This window comes from Anopheles funestus, chromosome 3RL, assembly GCF_943734845.2.
Source record: "Anopheles funestus chromosome 3RL, idAnoFuneDA-416_04, whole genome shotgun sequence".
Taxonomy (NCBI): Eukaryota; Metazoa; Arthropoda; class Insecta; order Diptera; family Culicidae; genus Anopheles; species Anopheles funestus.
This window is the reverse complement of record NC_064599.1, coordinates 30,782,313-30,805,558: the sequence shown is the minus strand read 5'-3', so window position 1 is coordinate 30,805,558 and position 23,246 is coordinate 30,782,313. Positions and strand designations below refer to the sequence as shown.

At 42.5% G+C, this 23,246-nt stretch overlaps 5 protein-coding genes across 7 annotated transcripts; 2 read left to right on the top strand and 3 right to left on the bottom strand.

Moving 5' to 3' along the window:
• Positions 1–188: 188 nt before the first annotated feature.
• Positions 189–1,943, top strand: LOC125767935 (probable aminoacyl tRNA synthase complex-interacting multifunctional protein 2). 2 transcript variants are annotated; one of them, XM_049434909.1, is made up of 4 exons: positions 189–585; positions 719–901; positions 968–1,202; positions 1,283–1,943. In XM_049434909.1, exons 1-4 carry the CDS (start codon positions 403–405, stop codon positions 1,660–1,662), a joined length of 981 nt encoding a protein of 326 aa, XP_049290866.1. In that variant the 5' UTR covers positions 189–402; the 3' UTR covers positions 1,663–1,943. The 2 variants fall into 2 exon arrangements, with proteins under 2 accessions (XP_049290866.1, XP_049290867.1); XM_049434910.1 differs by having other exon boundaries at positions 190–324.
• Positions 1,891–15,096, bottom strand: LOC125767933 (protein singed wings 2). Of its 2 annotated transcripts, XM_049434907.1 has the most exons (4): positions 14,763–15,096; positions 7,878–8,425; positions 2,637–3,124; positions 1,891–2,573 (listed from the first exon to the last, which is right to left on the bottom strand). In XM_049434907.1, exons 1-4 carry the CDS (start codon positions 14,918–14,920, stop codon positions 2,184–2,186), a joined length of 1,584 nt encoding a protein of 527 aa, XP_049290864.1. In that variant the 5' UTR covers positions 14,921–15,096; the 3' UTR covers positions 1,891–2,183. The 2 variants fall into 2 exon arrangements, with proteins under 2 accessions (XP_049290864.1, XP_049290863.1); XM_049434906.1 differs by lacking the exon at positions 14,763–15,096 and having other exon boundaries at positions 7,878–10,246.
• A 1,699-nt stretch (positions 15,097–16,795) lies between these two features.
• LOC125767939 (uncharacterized) lies at positions 16,796–17,950 on the bottom strand. Its single transcript, XM_049434918.1, has 2 exons — positions 17,395–17,950; positions 16,796–17,317 (listed from the first exon to the last, which is right to left on the bottom strand). The coding sequence occupies exons 1-2, from the start codon at positions 17,477–17,479 to the stop codon at positions 17,133–17,135; spliced, it is 270 nt and encodes an 89-aa protein (XP_049290875.1). The 5' UTR covers positions 17,480–17,950; the 3' UTR covers positions 16,796–17,132.
• Positions 17,951–17,973: 23 nt separating this feature from the next.
• Positions 17,974–21,075, bottom strand: LOC125767877 (cap-specific mRNA (nucleoside-2'-O-)-methyltransferase 2). Its single transcript, XM_049434832.1, has 2 exons — positions 20,118–21,075; positions 17,974–20,047 (listed from the first exon to the last, which is right to left on the bottom strand). Exons 1-2 carry the CDS (start codon positions 20,787–20,789, stop codon positions 18,560–18,562), a joined length of 2,160 nt encoding a protein of 719 aa, XP_049290789.1. The 5' UTR covers positions 20,790–21,075; the 3' UTR covers positions 17,974–18,559.
• Positions 21,076–21,416: 341 nt separating this feature from the next.
• On the top strand, positions 21,417–23,215 carry LOC125767891 (UPF0489 protein C5orf22 homolog). Its single transcript, XM_049434851.1, has one exon. It carries the CDS (start codon positions 21,774–21,776, stop codon positions 23,148–23,150), a length of 1,377 nt encoding a protein of 458 aa, XP_049290808.1. The 5' UTR covers positions 21,417–21,773; the 3' UTR covers positions 23,151–23,215.
• The last annotated feature ends 31 nt before the right edge of the window (positions 23,216–23,246 follow it).

Genomic DNA, 23,246 nt, shown 5'->3' with positions numbered 1-23,246 from the left:
AATCTACTGTTTTACGTTATAACCGAAACCTGTAAAATGTTGTTTTTTTGCAGAAGCTCGAAGTTGTAAAGTTTTTCTAGAACATCGTCTAGAACATCGAACAACAGTGTTCTTGTTTGACTGCGTTTTTCTTCCACAGTTGTCGTTACCTGCCGAAGTTTGCCAACCCTGCTCCAACGTCAAAACTGTCAAATGTTGCCATTTGGCGTTTAGTTTGCATCAGCAACACGCGTGCGGCGAAGGAATATGAAAAACTAGTTGAAAGTGAAAAGTATTTTTCGAGCATAGCTGTTTTCTCCGACCTTTCCTCGGTTGAGTGATATGGTAATTGTCTGGCGGCGTGCGTAGAAAGTAGATGCGTTAGATTCGGTCGTATAAACATCACCACAACAGTGCTCAAAAATGTATCACCTGAAACCGGTGATGGACCAGAACGTCGTCTGTGAGGTTCCTTCCTGCATGTACACCCTGAAGCCTGTCTGTACGTTTTCGTTCGACCCGAAAGCGTTCACCGATAGCAAGACTGGAATTGCCGGCGTTACCGTCGATCCGATGTCGATCGAAATTGATAATTTACTGCAAAAGGTTTCGTAATATGTCAAATCCGTTGCCCTTAGTAGAATGCTTCATTGTCCTACCCTGTTCCCGTCCACAAACGCAATTGCATATGGTTATTTTTACCTTTTCGGGTGGTTTGTTCCTTATCTTGACATTGCAGGCAGAAAACGACGAGCTAAGAATGTTGGCAGAAAGACAGCAACGTGTCCTGCAGCAGCTGGCGGAACTAAAGAATGAAATTCTGTCGTTGCGCACTGAACTGAAACTAAATGCTAAAGGACCTGTTCAACCGTCCACTAGTTCGCTGAAGTCTAACGATAATTTGAAGGCAGAACCCATCAATGTAAGGAAGACACTGTCGAATCGCAAGTACTTAACGCTAATAAGGGTTTTTAAAAAATTGTTTTAGGTGACCTATCTGCAAGATTTTGTGGTGAATGCTAGCCCCGAATACGTTCCTTACAGTTTGCTGGCGCTAAAGAATTTGTGGAAGGATAGGCTTAATTTGCATGTGGAATGTTTCACCCATTCTACCGTACCAAAGTTGAGCGACGAAGCACTAAATTTCCAAAATTCTATAACGAACAACGCATCGACTGGATCGAACCTTCCCCAGATCAAAGTGACGTTAATTTGGAAGAACGGTAAGTAAGAATGATTGTAGCAATGATCGCTGCATTAAAATGCTGTATGAGAGTAACAATGTTCATCTTCTTTCATTTAGTTGGAGCGTACACCGAAATGATTACATCTCCGACGTCGTATGTTCCGATTTGTGGTGAGGTGAACATCCTTCGCTATCTGTCGCGCTGTGGTCCGAGCGAGTTCAACTATGAACAGCAGGACAACGTGGTTGAGGTTGATTCCATCCTGGATGCGTGCTATCTGCTCCTCAACAAGCAAAACATTAAACAGCGCCAACAGATCTTACGAACGCTTGGATCGAAATTGGGCAAAGCTTCCGGATTCGGCGGTGCTGACTTGTCCCTGTGCGACATTGCGTTTACCAGCGCGGTAAAGCAGGTGCAGCGTACGATCGCGAAAGATATCAATCCGAATATGGCTAAGTGCATGGGTCGTGTGGCAACTACGGTGGGCCTGTAAAATTGATGCGTGCCGTTTGACAACATCCACCTGCTTTCGCTGTACAAATACCGTCTGGAATTGTGTTCGTGAGTGTTGATCTCCTTTAAATCGATATTTATTCTCTTTGCATTTGCATTACGATTTTCCGTGCTACTGTAGCACAATGCCACAGGAAAGTAGACAACCGGGTAGAAGGGGTAAAACACATTAGCGATGGCGTGGTATGCCTAAAAGAAAACAGTCCGATAACAGCAGATAATAAAGTAATCAGTTTTATTTGCTAATGATCGTTACAAATATTCACGCTTATCGATAGTTATTGCTAAAAGTTAATATTTTTCTTATCACTACAGAAAATTTGAGAAAGATCAGCCAGATTCCCTGATTTGTGTGCTGTTTCTTTTTACTCGCTTTGGGTCGTTTTTAACGTAGATTCGTACCGCATAACTATCACAATCAATTTTTTAGATTTGTTACTAATACATCCACTACCTTAAGTACATTTGTTCCTGTCGCGAAAGCGATGCCACCGGTAAACATCAGGGCATCTTCATAATTAACCAAGGAAGCTTACCATACTTCCGGTAGTGATAGTAATCGTACGCCAACTTCGTGAATATCAGTACAATTAGCGATGCGAAAATGATGCTGAGCGTATTGTAGAATGCAGCGGTATTATGCTCCGATGCTCGGCAAATATCATTTGGCGTTACCGTCAGCACCGGTAGATACTGCTTCCGGCCATCGTCGTCGTTGATAAAGTAGCAGGTAATGTTCCGCGAATCCGCCACCAGCGATTCGTGCTTGCGCAAAAATCGCTGGAATCGTATCGCAAAGCGACACCCGCAGCGCCACGGATTGTTGGACAGATAGAGCTTACCCACGCCCGGGTTTCTTTCGATCGCATGCTCAACGCTGTACACGCGTATCTGTGTTTAAAGAGCAATTGTTAATTAAACGGCAATCCGTGCTTGTGTAATCCGATTGCTTACCCGATTCAGACGGTTGCGCCGTAAACTGAGGATGCGGAAATTATCCAACCATATCGTATCCTCCAGAATGTCGATCGTGGTGATCCGATTTTCATCCAGGTAAATGTCCTGCACGCTCTGGTAGTGTTCGTTCGTTGTCAAACTGTCAACTGTTTGTAGCTTATTGCGCGATATGTCCAGTACGGTTGTGTTACCGGGCAGGTACTGTGGTAGCTGATAGAATCCTCGATCACTACAATTAACCATGATCATGGGATGGAAGGAAAGCCCGTTATCGCTCAACCGCAGATAGGACACGTGGCAGCTGCAGTTCCAGATTTCTTCGTGAAGACAGCTTTCGCGAACGACACGCTTGTACTCCATCGCGGTAAGAACGGGTCGTCCCGTGTACTTCCAATCTTTGCACACCAGCGTTGGTTTGTCCACGTATTGGCGCGATTGTTCCTTCAGCAACCATATCATGTCGTTGGTACAGTTCCACAAATTACCTGATGAAATTGTTATTTGTTTGTCATGAATTATTGTCTGATTTAATGCACATTTTTACTTAAAACGTTTAAGAAGAAAATTTATACTATAAAGAGCTAAGCAATTTATTTTATCGCGAACTGTGTTGAAGATAGGCAATTATTACCCCTCAATAGCCCATAGTTCGACGAGATAGGTGTGACATTTACGATGCAGGGAGGCAACCATTGCCCAATCTTGTAAATTACAATTACAATTACAGTCCGCCAATATAGACGTACAAGCACAGCAGAGCACATGTGGTTCTCTTCAGTGTAGAGTAATAATCCGAAATCCCAGCAACGCTTATACTGCGTATTCCCCACTCTAACAGGTTATGGGCCCAGACGGATATAATTATCCCGGGAAAGTTCGATTGTACAGTGAAGAAAGGCTAGTTTTGCTACAGGAACGTGCGCGTCGGTTTTTGTGTGTTGTACGGCATAGTGTGTGAAACGAAATGGCGGAACCCAGCAAACTCTCGTTTGCAAAATTGAACAATTCGAACTACAGCACATGGAAGTTTCGAATGGAAATGCTTCTCATCCGTGAAGAAACATGGTATGTGATCGCTGATCCAAAACCGGAGTCACCACCGGAGAAATGGGTCAAGGACGACCGCAAGGCGCGTGCCACGATGGGGCTTTGCATCGAGGATAACCAAGTGAATTTGGTAAAAGACATAGCTTTGGCAAAAGAGTTTTGGGACAAATTGCGTTCGTTTCACGAGAAGACGACTGCAACGTCGCGAGTGTCGGTGCTAAGTAAAATCTGTGACATGAAACTGATCGAGGGTGGCGATATGGATAAACATTTGATGGATATCGAGAGTTTATTTGATAAACTCACAATAGCGGGTCTGGTGCTTCAGCCAGAGCTACGAGTCGCAATGATTCACCGGAGCCTGCCGGAATCATATGGTGGGCTGGTGACCGCATTGGAGAGTCGCCCGGATTCCGAATTAACGGTGGAAGTCGTTAAGTCGAAGTTGCTCGACGAAAGTGAGCGAAGAAAAGATCGATCAGGGAACACCAGCGAACTGAAGGCCATGAAGGGATACGTGAAACAAAGCCACAAAACAGTGTGTTACAAGTGCGGTAAGCCGGGTCATCTAAAAAGGAACTGTCGTTTCAAGGAACAAAAACAAAATGGCTCCCGCGCGGAGTGTAACAGTATGTGTTTCTTGTCTGGCTCATATCAGACAAATGGGTGGCTGATCGATAGTGGTGCGAGTTGCCACATGACCAGTGATAAGAAATTCTTCGAAAAGCTTGTTCAACAAAAGGGTCCTAGCGTCGCTTTGGCCGATGGGAACATTACCGAAGCAAGCGGTATTGGTTATGGAATGGTGCGTTGTGTTGGTGCAAATGGCGGCGTCATGAACATTACGTTAAAAGACGTCCTATATGTTCCGACGTTGGCAACAGGGCTCATTTCAGTGGACAAAATGGTTGCCAGTGGATACACAGTGATTTTCAAATCGAATGGGTGTGAGGTCAATGATACGAACAATAAGCTAATGCTTAGATGTGAACGCAGTGATTGCTTGTATGGGTTGAGGTTAGTTGAAGTGTCCAAAATGGCCGAGAAAAAGACACACAATACAAATTGCAAGCACACGTGGCATCGTCGATTTGGCCATCGCGATTTATGCGTCATCCCGAAAATATTGAACGAGACACTGGCTACCGGAATGAAAATCGTGGACTGCGGTGTTCAGGAATCCTGTGAAATTTGCATCAAGGGTAAATCAGCGAGAAATCCATTTCCAAAGGCATCGGAAATAAAATCGGCAAAGGTGTTGGATTTAATACACACAGATCTATGTGGTCCGATGCGGACAACAACGCCAGGAGGGAAAAGGTACGTCATGACTATGATAGACGATTTTTCACGTTTCACTATCGTTTACTTGCTAGAGAGGAAGTCTGACGCTGCAGAGAAAATCAAAGAGTATGTGCGCTTTGTGGAAAATCTCTTTGCTCGGAAGCCGAGAATAATACGATCCGATGGTGGAGGCGAGTACGTCAACGACAATTTACGTATTTTCTACGCAAAGCAAGGCATAAAGGCACAATACACAACAGCTCATTCACCGCAACAGAACGGTGTGGCAGAGAGGAAGAATCGCTCTCTAGAGGAAATGGCAACCTCGATGCTCCTTGGCGCAGAGCTTGACAAACGGTACTGGGGTGAAGCGGTTATGACAGCAGCATACTTACAGAACAGATTACCTACGCGTTCTATAAGTACGACCCCGTACGAGAAGTGGTTTGGAAGGAAGCCAGAATTAGGACATCTTAAGGTGTATGGTTGTCCAGCATACGTACACATTCCAAGTGTCAACAGAGGAAAGTTTGACAGTAAGGCGAGAAAGTTGATTTTTATTGGATATTCTGATGAGCACAAAGGATATCGTTTCGTGGATACAGAAACGAATAAAATCACAATCAGCCGGGACGCAAAATTCCTGGAGGGTGATGGTGCTACGACCAATGCGAAATCAACTGAAAGGAAATTAAAGAAAACGCCTGTAGAATCAGTGAAATCAGATACTCAAGGCTATTCTCCTTTGGATAGTGTTGTGGAAAACTACATTACATCGAGCCCAACAAACGAAACCATAGAGGAGGAAGTTGCGGAGGAGGCGAGCGAAGACAGTCTATTTTTCGATACGACTGAAGTTGATGAAGCTGACGATCTGACGGCTTCATTGGAAGTAGACAACACCGATCAACTGGGAGAAGGTGACGTGACGTCATTAAGACGTTCCAGCCGTGTAAATCGCGGTGAACTGCCGAGTAAGCTGAGCGACTTCGTAGTGGGAGTTGCAGCGCACACGGCAGAGGAGCCAACATGCTACAAGGAGGCGATTTCGAGTGCAAATCGTAATTCGTGGAAGCAGGCGATGGACAGCGAGATCCAATCGCACAAGCAGAATCAGACTTGGGAATTAGTTCAGCTTCCCGAAGGGAAACGAGCATTTGGCAGTAAATGGGTCTACAAGCAGAAGCGCAACGAGTCGGACGAGATCGTGCGGTACAAAGCACGGATAGTAGCCCAAGGGTACAACCAACGATATGGAGAGGATTACGATGAAGTTTACGCACCGGTCACGAAGCATACTACTCTCCGCACATTGCTGGTGCTAGCTGGTAAGAAAAATCTTTATTTGCAGCATCTGGACGTACGTACTGCTTATCTCTACGGAGAGATAGATGAAGAGATCTTCATGCGTCAGCCCCACGGATACGAGGTTCCTGGAAAGGAGGAGTTAGTGTGTCAGCTGAGAAAGAGTATATACGGACTGAAACAATCTGCGCGATGCTGGAACGAGAAGCTCTCGGGTGTACTGGGAGAACTGGGGTTCGTTGCAAGTTCTGCCGATCCATGTTTGTTCACGCGGGACAGAAACGGTGAAACGGTATATATTATTGTATACGTTGACGATATTCTTGTAGGTTGTGAAAACAAGAAAACTATATCAGGAGTGTATGAGGACTTGAAAGAACATTTTGAAATTGTTTGTCTCGGTGATGTAAAGTTCTTTCTAGGGCTAGAAGTTCATAAGGAAAACGGTGTTTACAGTATCGGGTTAACCAATTACATCAACAAGCTAGTGAACAGGATAGGACTTAGCGATGCGAAAACTGTAAAAACACCAATGGACCAAGGTTATTTGAAAAATGCAAATGAAAGCGAATTACTAGAAGATAGTACTAAGTACCGATCTGTGGTGGGAGCACTATTGTACGTAGCCGTTTGTGCACGGCCGGATCTTATGACAACAGCTACGATACTGGGAAGGAAGTTTAGTGCCCCAACAGAAAGTGATTGGGTGGCAGCCAAGCGTGCTGTTAGATATCTTAAAGGTACCAAATCTTGGATGTTAAAGCTAGGTAATGAGCACGATAGAATCGACTGCAGTGATTTAGTCGCATTTTCCGATGCGGACTGGGCGGGAGATTCTTCTACGCGAAAATCAACAACTGGTTTCGTGGTATATTTCTCAGGAGGAGCAGTATCCTGGGCAAGTCGTCAGCAGGGCAATGTTACACTATCCACTATGGAAGCAGAGTACGTTGCATTGGCAGAGACCTGCCAAGAGGTATTGTGGTTACGCCGCCTTCTAGGTGATCTAGGAGAAGTCCAACGTAACGCAACAATAGTGAATGGGGACAACCAAGCTTGTCTTTTGTTTGCTCGTTCAGAGAAATCTAGCAAGCGCTCCAAGCATATCGAAACGAGACATCATTTCGTGCGGGACCTATGTCAACAGGGAGATATTGAACTAAAGTATTGTCCTACGGATCAAATGAACGCGGATATATTAACAAAGCCATTAGGTGCAGTAAAACACCATATGTTCGCGAGTAGTTTGGGGTTAATATAGAAAACAGTTGAGGAATACTAATTGAGGAGGAGTGTTGAAGATAGGCAATTATTACCCCTCAATAGCCCATAGTTCGACGAGATAGGTGTGACATTTACGATGCAGGGAGGCAACCATTGCCCAATCTTGTAAATTACAATTACAATTACAGTCCGCCAATATAGACGTACAAGCACAGCAGAGCACATGTGGTTCTCTTCAGTGTAGAGTAATAATCCGAAATCCCAGCAACGCTTATACTGCGTATTCCCCACTCTAACAAACTGAACTTAAGGACTAAAATAAGGATCAGTAAGGATACATTAAAGCAGAATTCTTCATCTGCTAATCCACACACTTACCCTGCAAATAAACCTCCACGTGACCGCTGCGGAACCGGTACGGTTGTATTTGTTCCAGTTCGTTCCCCCGTAGGTTGAGCACCTGTAATCGCTCCAGTTCGAGGAATGCATTCACACCGGTATGATTCAATCGGGTGCCGGTGATGTTGACCATCCGCAGGTACGGCAAGGCCGGAAAATCATGTACCAACCGCTGTAATGTTCGCCCCGTTATGGCTAACCTTTCAATACGCGGCACCAACCGACTCAGTATGAGTGGATCGAACGTTTTTAGTGGCCAATCGCACAGTATCAGCCATCGAGTGAGATTAAATTTGCCTCCGGCCTGGAACCGTTTCGTTTCAATTCCACGGAAGCACACTGTACGGTTTGGCGGTGTGAAGATACACACGGGACGGTTGCTATTAAGGTTGGACGGACTGGCCGGGCCTTGCAGTTGGCCTGCGGCTGATTGTCGGAAAGCGCACTCACCGATGGCAACATTCTCAACGACGAGATTCTGTAGGCTGAGTGGGAGCTGACCAGTGACCGGAACCGTTAGAAGAATGCTGTAATGGCAGGAAGGGGGGGAAACATAAGGGGGGAGTTGGAATTTAAATTGGGACAGTATGCAGTTTTGTTTATCAATGAATGTTAAGTGAGAATCGAACGATGGGTCGCTAGCAATTGCGCTCAATGAATAGGGAACAGAGCAGATCTGTGCGTAGGCAATAAACGTTAACTTTAGACCGGAATTGGTGATGAATGTTGAACGCATGCTAAACAAGTGACATAATAATGCATGGCCAGTGTTTTCGGAATTGAGCCATAAAAAATCATTTAAACATTTAAAATCTGTTAACTTTGTTGGAGGTTCTATAGTTTTTCGTTTGTGACATTACAACTTCAACCGATCTTAACCTGCCATTACTGGCTTTCGTGAACAGTCCTACTTATAGGGATACGGTCGGGATGAGATTCGATACCCGTTTCTGTCGTGTAGAGACCGGTGCCGTTTTATACATCACCGGGCTGCCCCTCTGTGGCATAAATTTAGTAATTATGGAGAAATATCGAATATTCTAGAAATAAATCAGCATTACAACAAATGTAAGTTAGTAACTGTGCATCAGTTATCACCAGAATCGGCCTCTACAGTAAGGACATAAGGATAAAAAATCCTTAGGACGTTCCAATTGCGTTCCAATAAGTATGTTTCAAAGAAGAGAAAATAATGCTTTATACTGGATTGGTTCAATTTCAGTTAGTAGAACTACTGATCCATTCAAGAAATTGATAAAAAATCGTATTACAAGTAAATTCATTTGGATACTAATGCCAATAATGATTCAGACTTGGTCATCGATGATTGGAATTTTCGAGCTGACTATTTAATCGAGGATAAAGTGTTCCAAACACACGGTAGCCAGCCTCAAACTCTTTTCTGAGTCATACATTTCGTGAACAAGTTATTTTTAAGTCAGGTGTATTATAAACGGGATTAACATATTGAGTTATTTTGATGTATTTTTTCCTCTACAGTATGCTAATATTCTTCCATTCATCCATTGCACTTTTTGTTCCATGGATATTCCGTATTTCCATTATCTTCTGATCATTGCTTCAAACAATTTAAAATGAATGGTTAGGTAGAATTCCATTTTTTTTTTGTAGCAACTACTAATTGCTTTACATCGAAACCCATCAATCAATATTCGAAATGAGGGAAAAAAGGGGTTCTTTGTAGTTCGCGAAAAAATAACATTCTGGCACCTTCGCCCACCTTTGTGCACGTTTCCGTTTAGGTTTGTTGCCGTTCGTCCGACCAACCCTTAATGATATTTATTTTTAAGCCCTTGATTGCACCTTGTTGTTAAACGCTGTTTTACGAACCCGCCGGGGTGTTGAAGCCTTGCCCGTGATATTTGCCGGACTGCGTCCCCCCTCTTCCCATGTTTTCATCAACAAACTGAATTCTTTTAATCGTCCACGGGGAAGCCCAACTTGTTTGAACAAATTTGATGATTAATTTTTTGTTTACCGTGCACAACAACCATCACAAAATGCGAATCATGATTAAGAAGGAATTACAGTGGGGGGAAAAAAATCCCACACCCCATTACCAATTGTACATCGGTAACGCAAATTTTTGGTTGAGACCACTCAAAAAGCTTTGCCGCTGTCCGATTGTTTTCTTGCGTAACCGAAAAGTTGTACCATTTTGTTTTGTTTTTTTGTGTGTTTTCAAGAGAGAACTCCCTTTAACGATGCAAGTCAGATAACGAGAGTACTACAAAGGCCGGAAAAGTGATTGTGGTGGATTATGCAAGCACCAACAAAAAGCAGTACTACAGAAAGCATAACCAAAAAATGGATTCCGGACAATACTTTGGGGGGTGGGGTGGGTGACCTTTTCCGTACTCAGGGCCAAAGGTTTCTGTTTAATGGTTTTGCTGTTTTTCCCGTAGGTAAAAATTTTACCATTTTCGTCAATAGATGATGATCAATAAAATGGTAAAGCTGTGGAGAGAAATTTGATTGATTTCATTGATGGATTGGACCTTTCGGATTGGGTGACAACCGCGTTACTGATTTGATAGATAATTCTGATTGGTGCAGAAACAAGGAAATCTATTCAAATTGTATGATATTTTGTACTAAAAGTTATATAAATTTTATGCCAGATAAGTTAAAAACGTTAAGCAACCGATATTGTTGGAATACATGCGTACCGCTGTATTCCGACACTTGTTGTCAGCGGGACCCAGCACTCACGATCGCAGAGAGCGATACGAGGGAGAGTGAGTGTGGGATAGTAGAGCAGTGCGTGAGAGGTCAAAGATCAGTAGCAAGCTAGAAGAGTAGAGAAAAGGACTAATATTTTGGCGCACGTAAACACGCGCCTAAAAGAACAAATAAATCGTGCTTGCCTAAAATACCAGAATCTAACTCTCGTCAGCTTCTATCTCTAACAGATATCATAATCATAATCATAATTTCATTAAATATATGTTTGTGTAAACCTGCAAGCTATGTTGTCGTATGTTGAAATTTAACATTTTGTAGAATAACTTTAAGTTTAAAATTGGATGCTGGATGAATCATTTCATCCATTCCGGGATCCTTCATAATGAAATGACACCCGAATTGACTACGCCGGATGATTTGACTGTTCAAACGAGTAAACCAATCAATAGGTACTCCACTTGGCATGTGGGTAGAGTTTGAGTTGGGTTGTTAAGTAATCGTAATCAAGATTGATGCTTGACGTTTCCGTTCTACAGTCTCTCTATAGTTCGTACAAGAATTATCCGAGGAGTATCTTCCGCGAAGGTTAATTGTCGCGTTACTAATTTTCTTCTACAATTTTGGTCTTGACAATTGGCAATAACTGCCAAACTATCTGCTTAACAAACCAATGGCGGATTTTCGAAAATTCCGACTCTGCCGGAAGCTCTTTACCCTTACGGTGCTAACGATACTAACCAAGAAGAAGAGTATAATAGGGATCTTTCTTGTTAGAATGCGCTATTCATGAGTTAGCGTGAAACTTAGAGTATCCTCGGCCTAAATCTATTCATCAATGTTGACCTTCGTAATTGTAAGAAACCATTCCCAAGAACGAATTGTACATACATATAACCTTTTCTCGGAACCAAAATACTATGGTTTTGTGCTTGTAATATGTATTCACGGTTGGATACGGTTGCTTATGAATAGATGAATGAATTAATATGCGATTGAATTGAATTTAGCTCAGCAGGCCAATGCACGAGACATATTAAAGACAAACATGTGCGAAAACTGTGTAGATTACACATCTTCAGGGATGTGAATTATTGCTCAATTCTACTTTATCAAACCTTATTATACGATTAACTTTTAGCTGAAAATAATCACAAAAGCTCCATACAATGCATTTTAGTAGAATAACAAAAAACTTAAAATCCAACCAAAGACTAAAGTGTTTGGAATTTTGCTTTGATATATTTATCTGGATTATTATAATTGGATTTGGATAATTATACCTCATTTGATGCTTCATTATGGAATATAAAACGAATTCCATTCCAAAATACACAGCATTGGCTGTAGTAAACATTAACATAAAACTTGTTTCCAACTTTTCGACAAATATACAATATTCCTTGTTTTTCCTGTTACATCTTTTCACAACCATGGTTCCTAACATCATACACTACATCGCCGTTCTGTTGTGAATATGCTTTTGGAATGGTATTGCATATTTTACCCCTGTTGGGCTAAAAAAGGACGAACACGGAATCTGTTGAACGAAACCGAAACCGGTTGCACATGGTGGTTCCACCGGATGTGAACTAGACGCACATACAGCTAGACACACACACACACACAGCTGGCAACGATGTAGCATAGTTGTAATACGGAAATGCTTGTAACGTAACGCCGAACTGCAAAGCACATAGCCATAGCCATGCTTCGGATTACTTACATCTCGAGATGATAGCAAACCTTCCCAGTAGTAGTAGGTGATTAACTTTTCAAAACCCTCGGTAGGGTGGGTGATATGACGAACCAATACCAAAAAAAAGGGAGGAAGCGCGGAACAAACTAGCAGCAGGTGGACGGAAATCAGACTTTTCCAGAAGGATCTTCCGTTCCGTAGCTTCCCACAGCATTTGCTAAACTTTGTGCCCTTTATCATCCCGTAAGTATGCGGGTAAGGCCGGGGGGTTTCAAATGCCACCCCAAAAAAAAAGGGAAACAAATGAGTTCTGGGTTAAAAGCTGTGGGTTTCCAATGAACGTTTAGGATCGGTTAGTATACCGTTTCAAAATTACAGTATCGAAATATTGTGTGCCCCCATTTCGTATTTGGATATCACTGTGGAGATATTGTCCCCGCACATTCCCAGGAAGTAAAAACTTTTGATCTGCTCTCGATTTTCTTCCCTCTTTCCACGAGTAATCTTCGCTATGGGGAAAAGGATTCATTGCCTAGCAACGGGAAGGTACAGTTGCTTGTCATGTTAGGAGGTATAGCTTGGAAATGTAATCTCGATAAAACCTATCGATAAAAGAATGTTTGAAATGTTTAATATTTTATGCTGATATTGGTGGGAGTTGTGCAAAGGACGACTTAAGGTTATTCGGAATATTGCAAGTACGTATTAAATTGATATTATTGATATTAATGCACGAATGTCCAATGAATGTTTCCCATGCATAATTGCACAAAAAAAGCATGCAAATCAACTATTGATATACTTGTGCTTTGATCAAATTAATTGATGTATTATACTGAATGCGATTTTTCTGTCACCCTCTGAAAACCAGTTCACCAAACACCCACCGGGATGTTTCGATGGCAAGATTCAATTTGTAAAGGAGTACGCGCCAAAGTTAATTAGATAAAAATAATACGTAGACAGTGAAGCTCAAGCGTTGTTTCTCGTTGAAATGTTTGCACACAGCACAGCTTGTATTTACAGATGTCTCTTGGGTAAACAAGTATGGAGGTGGTATGGGTTTGTTTGCTTTGAAATTAGTAGTACACACTAAATCAGATCCTTAGTAGCCGGGTCACTATTAAACTCACACGTATACAAAGGTACACACAATCACGCAGACAGTGTGTGTGTGAGAGAGAGAGAGAGAGGGAGAGCATGTTTCATTTGTTCGGTGACATTGTGGATAAAATGGAACGAAAACATTGGTGTGCTTTTTGTGTGGGTTGTTGGTTTTTGAAATCGCTTTAATAGTCGTCAGTCACTGCGAACGAGTGTCATCAGAAAAGCGGAAAAGTAGGCAAAGGAGTGCAGGGGTTGTTGGGTTGGTAATGGTGACCAATAATGATGTTTCGTACAGCAATTAGAGACATCATTTCAACAGGTATTTTGGATAACAATCGTTAAATTAAACATTTCTTCTGTACTACTGCATTTTTCATCTCGTATTCTGTGTTATCTTCTTAAACTCCCGTCTGCGGTAGCTAAAGGTCTATGGTAGATCGATACCGCAAAAAAGAGTGGTCACGGTGTACTCGTAAGTAAATAAGTAATCTATTTAAAATGTTTTGGGATATTTTCTTTCCAGCCTGATTTCAGTTGAAACTTCTGCGAGTGTAGTGAGTGGAAGGGTTTTGCATATTTGAATTAAACCCCACGTGAATTTTCCATGTTGTATTTTGGATCGAGCACGAAAGAAAAGTTCAACAACTCGTTCACAAATACGCACAAATACAAACACCCATTCCCAATATGGCGGATCGTGGAATTGGGAATAAGTATAAGTACAGAAAAAATTACATCACCTTGTGTTGGCTTCTTTGCTAACTTTATCTTGTCTATTCGGAACGCTAACATTTGCGCGAGCGTTCCTGAACATTTACTGTCCCACTGGTAGATTACATTTGTCAGGTCAGAAAATTAGCACCTCCAAAAATATCTCTATCACACTAACAGCTACTTTAAACATAAATTAAGCCAAATGTTTACGGGTGCTTCTTCCCGTCCAGATGTAGTGATGCATATGCAATCATCGTTGTTGGTCCGGCAAATGCTTCCTTGCTTGCGAATCGAGAAACAAGTCCATGACATAGATGTCTTCTACCCGGGCGACCGGGTGGAGTAGCGCAAGAGGTAACAACGATCTGTGATGGTACACAGGAGCGAAATACCAATCTTCACTCCAAATGGGCATCGTTGTCCTTCGGGTTGTGTGTAGCTTTTATTCGTTCGTGCTTTACTTGCCATGCCTGGCTACATTTATTTCAGGGTAAGAATCATGTGTTGTCACACTTTTGAAAGCTTAACCGGTTTTCCCATCTCCAGGGAGATGGGCTATAAGATGCGTAAGATGAGGTCTACAGCGTTGGGAATCACAGGGAAAAGGTATGGAATTTATTTGGGATAAAAATTATACTTACAAAACAACCGCAACTGCTGAAGATATGATGACTCGGTTGTTGTTGTTGTTGTTGATGATGCTGGAGGTAATCCGAGTGTCCGATAGTGAATTACACATGAACCAAGCAGAAGATGATAAGCTGTCAGATGAAGTATGACGTCGAGCTATGGTTGCCATGGCGACGGAATGGATCTGTTAATTTTTTTTACACTCGCTTCCTTCGTTTACTTTTCTATAAAAAAAAACAAACTCCACTCTGTCTCAATAGAGGACCCAAAACTGTTTAAAGATCTGTTTCACACAGCATGCCGTTTCAGATGTCTGAACATGTGGGGAAGGGCACTGTTTTTAGCGGTTATTTGCTTTTGCGGAGCCTGTACTATTATTAGCAACAATGTTTGTTTTCCTGTTTAGTGCCGAAAACTTCACGCGTTCTTCACTCAAACAACAAGTGTTCTGGAAGGTGAGGATTATTTTCAGCACATATCACGCTTCAGAACATACAACGCCTTGGGCTCATATTAAATGCCTTATAAATATACACATTTATGGACTAAAAAACACACACACACACACTCGAACGTATACAGTAAGGCGTAAGGTAGATGCGAACGTGATGTAGGTGTCCGAACGCCACGCGCTGCGAACCGCGACTGATAAAATTTGCGCGTGATAAAACGTCGCGAACGTAGTTTTGTTTTTATGTATTTTGGGATATGCGTACCATTCGTGCCACCATCGGGTTGGATCTCTCTTATCGTGTGTAATGGGTCTCTCGCTCTCGTTTGTCTCTCTCTACATTCAGGAGACTGTCTGGTTTTGTAGAGCTTTATTAATATAACCGTGAGTTTATATTTGAATCTAGTCGTAAAGGATCCTTTCTATACTGCGGACATTTTTAATAATATATTTTAGGTTTTTTGAGTATTTTATTCTCGTTGATGAATGAACACTTATTTGCATGTGGAAAACATGTGTCAAGAGCACTTTAACATCAATGCGAGAACACGGACCATAATGGAGGCGCATTGTCTTTGACGACGGTGACTCAATTCAACTCCACTTGGGTAATATAGCAGGGTTAGTGTATAGAAAATTTCCTTCTTTTTTTTAAAGCGATATAATTTTACTTATCAGCTTTAGCCGTTACACGTAGTCGTAGTCCCTGACATCTGCTCGTATGCCAGTGTTGTTGTGACAGACTTTGTTAATTGATGCTAATTGTTTAGAGGCCCCTGTTGTGTGCTTTTTGCTTGGGTGAATGTGGAAGAAATCGGTTGTATTGGAAGAAATGGTTGACTTTGAGCCACGATTGGCTAATGTTGGACTCATGGTTTCGTTTTATTGGGTTTTAATTGGTTATTGAGCAATTTGATTTGTGGTGAGAATTTATTTAAAGCAACAACAAAAAAATACTGACACCTAATGGATTGTTTTATTTATTTTTTAAATGATGTACTACTCATTTAACAAATAATTGTTTTGATTATAAGTTCAAAAAAAAATAATTATCGTCACAAAAAATCACACCCTGGGCCACAGGACAGTTCCAACAGGATGACAGGATTTAATGACTAAAGAAAATCCGACTTCCATTTAGTGGACGTCTCTCCCTCCATATCAGTTTGAGGCTACCGCGCCTCCTCTGTTGGTGTGGACGACCTAAAAGAGTTGCGTTAATTTTGAACAACGTTCATATCAAAGTCCAAGATCGAGGATGACCCTCTCAATCGCTAACCCATCTCTTTGGTGCAGACCTTTGGTAGAGTTCTGAGATTTCTCCCTAACATGTGAAGTTGCTCATTGTCATTTGCACAAGTTTTGCAAGCTTATCTGGAATTCCATAAGAGCTCATTGCGTCGTACAGTTTATCATATGCGGCTTTAAAATCAACGAAGCGATGGAAAGATTCCGTCATCTTCTCCAATTTGCAAATTAATTGAATTTATCATCAGTTGGTTTGATCGCGAGTAGTCTTGAAGGCTTCTTCAAGAGTGATCAACAGTGCTAATCGGTTGTAGCGCTTGCGAAGAAAGCAATTAAGTAAGAAAATTAACAACAATATAGAGAATTTAGTTTATTATGATAATTTCGTAATGCTTCATCAACGTGCTTCGCGAATTGTATTTTTCGAAATGTGTACACACAAACAATTAGTCGTTTTTTCACACGTTCTGCGTTGCCACCGGATTCTGTGTTGCTATCAAGATGCTGAGGGTACATGTTTTATTTGAAGGAAGAAGAGAAACGGAGGACAGGGTGTCTTCCGCTGAAACCATCTGATAGTATCTAATCTAACCTTACAGATCTCATCAAAACTGGGTGTTTTTTATCTTGTATGTGTGTGTGTATTATTTGTCCAGTAAGTTCTGTTGCCTTTGGCAAGCGACTAAACGTACGAACAGAAGCATCGCCCGATGGTACACGATCCTCGACGGTAGCCACGTCCACGGCACTGGGCAGCACAGGTAGGATTCGTGCAGGTGAGTGTTTGGACCATGGCACTACGGGCTTGACGTTCACTCGAAAAGGGCGATTCGTAGGACTGCATGCGTGTCTGTATATCGGGTGAATCTACATCCGTGAAGAATATATAATATGCAATTAGAGTAGATGCTTTTAACGGACGCAGTATGCCGTAAGCTACTTACTCGGCGATAGTGGACTCGAGGTTGCCATTTCGATGAACACTAGCAGTACGGCAAACAGTGCCACCAATTGCGCTATTGTACGCATTATGTCGATTTGTTACTTTCCGTAGAACACTACCACAATACCTCCGTAGTCAAAAATTATCTTCAACAGACTGACGTCCGTCTAGTGGCAGTCTAAATCATTTATATTGACAATAGTTGTTTGTGACTTTCGCGCATCGCTGATATCCGAAACCAAGCGGGTGGGGGTGGTGCAGATACTAAAGGTCGTCGGTTGTCGGTTGATAAGATCGAACGACAGTGAGAAGGTACCGTGTACGGAACCATCAGCTGCCAATCAATACGGTACGCTGGAACGATTCGGTTACTGTTACAATTTTCTGGCACCGGACATCAGAACTTCCTTCCTATCAATTAGGGTGAAGTAGGAGCTAGGAAAGGTGCGTAGCGCAACGTATGAAGAAAGTTCGTATCTCGAACAATTCTTAGACTGTTTTTTGTGTATTTCTGTACATTTTTCGATGTGTTGTTCCCACGTTAACATGCCATGGCGTTGTTTTGCGCTGGTCAATGAGCAGTCTCGGTCAAAAGAACCAATGATTGGTATGTTGTTTCTTGTTTGCAAGTGTTTGTAAAATTAATAAGAGACTTTGGGATCAACTATTTTCTCGAGTTTGTTGTTAAGAATTAGTATGAATTAGATTTTATTTACGGTAATACATTTTTAAAACTATGCATATAACTTTCCTGATAGAATAGAGAATAGAATACATATCACAACTTAAACTAACATGAAATTACATGCAATTTTATGATTTCTTTAAGCGCATGTAGTTTCAGTTGGGTGAAAGTTACGTTTTAAACTTAAGGAGAAGCTCGTGCTATTGAAGTTAGGTGTAGTACTATTTACCTATGGATTATCTTTAAAAAATGCTGAACAAAAGCATATATAAAACTATACAAGCTTGTTGAATAATAATTTAATGATCGTTGAACGCAAACCAAACGTTTGGTTTTTTTGAATTATAAGTTTGACCACATTTGATATGGGTATTATAAAGGTCAATTTTTAAAAACACATCCTTTATCTAACGACCTAGCTTTATCGAAACTTTGATACGAAGTAAAAAAATAAATAATTTTAAACAATTGCTAAATCCTATCAGACAATGCTTAGTTTAAGCACTTCCAATAATCGAGCGCAATAAATTAAGCACAAGGAAGTGTTGTAGTTCAACATAGCATAGGGAAAGCCACCATCCAACAGTGATGTAATGGGAACAATCGCTAGAACCGATTTACTAGCACCCGGCGCATTGGAAGCTTTAGTGTATGCCTTCAGAACAGCATCGTGAATGGCAACCAGACTCGTAACACCACTTTTCCGTAATCTCCGAAATATGAGACGTGTTGAGGATAGTTCTTCCACCTCTTCAAATACGTATAGCTTCAACAGATACAGCAGGCCCACACTAACCTGTGTTAGTGGAAGCCAATTTTCCAGGATTAATTCTAATGGACCATCTCCAACGGTGTGCGAATGATGTTCCAATGGTGAAGTGATGCAATTTCGCTGTATGAGTTGAAACAGCGTTCGCACGATCGTGCGAAAGAGTTCTTTTTCGTGCTGGGCGATATTCGTGACGTGAGGGTACGCATTGATAGCGATCGAAATGGTATTTCCGGTAACGGTGATGGGATCGGTCGTAGAGCAGGACATTTTCCCATCGTTTATCGCCGTTCGACACAAATCAACTGTATCGTTTAATAGTCGAATACAGGTAATGAGTGCAAATTTGGAACTCTTTACTCGTTCGATTGACTTTCCAATGGCAAAGGCCAATTCGTGATGTACGGCAAAGCCATTTTCTGGACCACCCCTTAGTGGGGTATCGTTCAGCAATGCTTCGGGCTGAAAAAGTTGACGTGTTAGTGTGAGATAGTCTAATCGATCGCGAAGTGAGCGTAATCTTTCCGTGAGGTTCGCATCGACGGTAGCTGCTTGCTGGACTCGCTCGTTAAATGTACCGCGTGACTCTTTCTGATTAATGTTGGGCCCATCGGACACTTTAACGCCGTGTACGATTCGCTCGTTGTTGCGTATTGATGTGATGTGATACCGGTCGAAAAACATTTCCATGATGGTTTGCTTAAATATGCTCAGTCTTTGATCTTCGAGAGGATCGCTAATGCGATAGAATCGAATATTGCTTTCAATTACCTCTGTCTGCCATTGGACAAAGTGTGTTGTGCAGATACGCAGCTGTTCCAAAAATGTTTCCGATACCGTTTTAGGATCAAATATTGCATTCGAATTGCTTTGCAGATTGGTGTAAATTTTCTCCAAATATTGATCAATTCCATCCGGTTCCCGATAGTACTTGGCGACGATGTAAACTTCGGAATTGCCCGGTTTGGAGGTACAGGGTTTAAACACATGCAGCTCATCAAAGCAATGATTTAGCAGGAACAGCAAACTAACACTCGAATGCTCGAATAGGGTAAACATTTTGAGCACAAAATGCTGACCGGGACTTAGTAAGTTAAGTGCAAGCACAGTTTCGGCTAGATGGAGCTTAGCGACACGTTCCTCCTGCTCTTCCGGTACATTCAAACAATCGATCGATCCATCCGCTGTGACGAGATTTACCTGTGAAGCAAAAGATATTTGGCGGTGATAGTTTATTTATAGTGCGCTGATCGTGTAAAGCGAAACTTACCGATGGAAAGCGCTGCCGTCGTCTTATAACAGCGTTACGATTTTCCCGAACCATAATATCGCCTGTCCCGTCCGCTCCGAAACACCACGAGTCAAGGGTGTGCAGTATAAATCGATCGTCCGGGATCATGTTACCCGGGCAGTTTCCTTCGTAGTATGGATTAAGCGTACAGGCAAACCAGTTCCATTGCGTCCGGGGTGCACAGTTAAGACGTATGTAGTGATTCAATCCAGTAACGAATGCTCCCGGTGCTTCGCACAGATGCACACTGTACACTTCCCGCAGTTCCGTATCGATCAGATTGTATGCCGATACACATTCGTACAGTTTGGCAAAGGCTTGCGTTACAAACTCGGCCCTAATTCGGTACCGCAGTTCATTCAAAATCGGCAACAGCGATGATCGTTTCCGAGTGTGCTGATGCCAGTCGCTGATTTCAAAATCGTTCAACCGATTTTTTACCTCATTCAAACGACGTTTCTGATCTTGTACAGCAGCCACAACATACGGTGGACTTTGGTAGAGGGTTTCTAGCGGTGGAAGTGTAGTTTTTGGTGGCAATGTCTGAAACTGGAACTTTTTCTCAAACTGCACGTTTGCCTCGTGGATTATTTTCTCACGAAGTTGAATATCCACATCAGAATCAGCGTTCCGGGCCGTTCGATATTCCATGTTCGCGAACAAAAACTGTACGTATGCTTTTGTTTTGTGTTTGTTTTGAATATCAATGAGAAATGTCAATTCACAAATGAAAACAATTGTACAGTGCTATGCAAACAAACGGTAGAATACAGGGAGAACTGAATTATAAATTACAAAGTTATTCAAAGTTATAAATTGAGATATTTTGTACTGTTTAATTGTTTGATATGTTCTTAACAAAACATGCATGAAACTGTATCACTGTGGGGTATTGAGAAGAAAATTAATGACTTTAAAAATCATATTTTGATTGCACAGAAAGCAGTTAGAATCGTAAAACTATGTAATATAAACGATTGCTCGCCTGAAGTCGAATGCGTGCGTAAATACAGAGGTGTCGAACTCATGGTGACATACATGAGTATTGTGCACATTTGTTGTTTAATCATTTTAGGGTGTTAATATGCGCTAAAGGCAGTAAATCGCAATAAAAGTAAATTTAAAGAAATTTATAAAACCAAACAATAGCCTCATATTAGTTGTTTGACGGTTTACCAGCCTATTATTACCGATCATGTATTGTATTTGACACTACTGCCCTGGTGCGTTTGTTGGTAGTGGAGAGCGTATTTTGAGAAGGGTGTCGTAATGAACCGTCATCGTGCGTAGGGCCCCGAAAAGAAGCATCGCTAGTTGGATCCAGTTCCAGTGTACTAGTTTTGTGGCCTTTTTTTTAATTTTCTGATCACCGAGCCCTCCCTTCTGAGGAGTTATTCACCATTGGATAGCGCAAACTGGACGTCCTGGTGGACGCTACGATTGTCCCCGGGTAATAGACGCCAGAGCTTAAGCAGGAGCTAATGAGTGAAAATTGATTGGGTGCCAGGAGTAGAACTCCCCCCTGTCTGTCTGCTAGTGAAACGTCCAGTGTGTATATACAGTGCAAGAACAAAATAAAGTGTTTACGGAATCTTTTATACGGATCGAATCTGCACGGCTCAAACGTGAACCGCTATGGAGGCCTCAGCAAACGTAGTTGATTCCACCGAGCGGCGGAAGTCGAACACAGAATGTGAAGGGGCGGGAGAGGAAACACAAACAAAAAGCTCCGAAGAAACCAGCCAAACGTCAACCACCTCCCAATCCGTGGTGGATAACGACGACAAACCGCAGCAATGTGCGAATGAACCGAAGGAATCTACCAATGGTAAACCGTCTTCGGAGCACGCAACAGCATCTTCATCTTCCAAAGCAACGGCTGCACCGCCGAAAAGCAGATCGTTCGAAAAAATACCGATCTTCGTGGTGGAAGATCATCACGAAGTGCTCACGTTCCTTTATCGTTGCCTCGGCTCGAAGCATTTACCACTGCATGGCAATCGGATCGTGCATTTTGACTCCCATCCGGACATGTGCATCCCGAAGCACATGCCGGCAAACTACGTGTTCAATAAGGACGATCTGCTGGATAGTATCAGCATCGAGAACTGGCTCATGCCAACCGTGTTCGCTGGACACGTGGAACGCATCGTTTGGATCAAACCACCATGGTCGGAGCAGATTCCGAAGGGCAAGTTTGAATTCCACGTTGGTGAGTTTGAAGGTTCGATACGGACGGACTCGACGTTGGAGTACTTCGTGTCGGAGGGGTGCTACCAACCGGAAGACAAGCTCGAGAACCGAAAGCGACTCCGGCTGGAAGTGTGCTCGGTCGAGGAGTATTCAGTGTCCGAGGATACGGATTTAGCCCAGGGTTACATTCTCGATATCGATTTGGACTACTTCAGTACACACAATCCCTTCCTGAAGATCTACGATCGGGTGCAGCTGTACGAGAAGCTGAAGGACATATTCGTTTCGCCCGAGCTGGCCGACGACGCGGAGAATGATCTCGAGAAGTTGCAGCGTGTGGCGCGCGATCGCGAAGAGAAGCTCGAATTTCTCGAGTCCATCTTCCTATACCTGGAGGAGGTGGGCAATTTGAAGCATTTTCTCGTGGACTATCAGCAGGAAATTAGCGATGAGTATGCGGGACTCTTGGAGAAGGTAACCACACTGGTGCGGACGTTGAAGCGCGAGTACAAGGAAGAGGAGATCGACTGGTCGATGATTTATGATGCGGGCTGCACGTGTGACGTGACCGATCTGCCGCATCACGAGTCCAGCCAGGAGGAAATCGAAACGATGGTGGGCCAGCTAGAACGCTTCCTGGAGAAGCTCCCGTGTCCACCGGTCGTTATAACGGTGTCACGATCCAGCGAGGACGACTACACACCGGCCACACAGGTGGAAATGATACAGGAGATGGTGCTGGCGGCGCTTACAAAGTGCCTGCGGGCGGAGCTAGATACCCCGATACTTCACTATAAGGATCAGAAATTTACACTGTAAGGACAATAAAACCAACACACACCCACACACCAATGCCCCTTTCCCTCTTTAAGTTAACAACGAAACTGTTGCTTTGCATTTGAACATTCTTTTGCC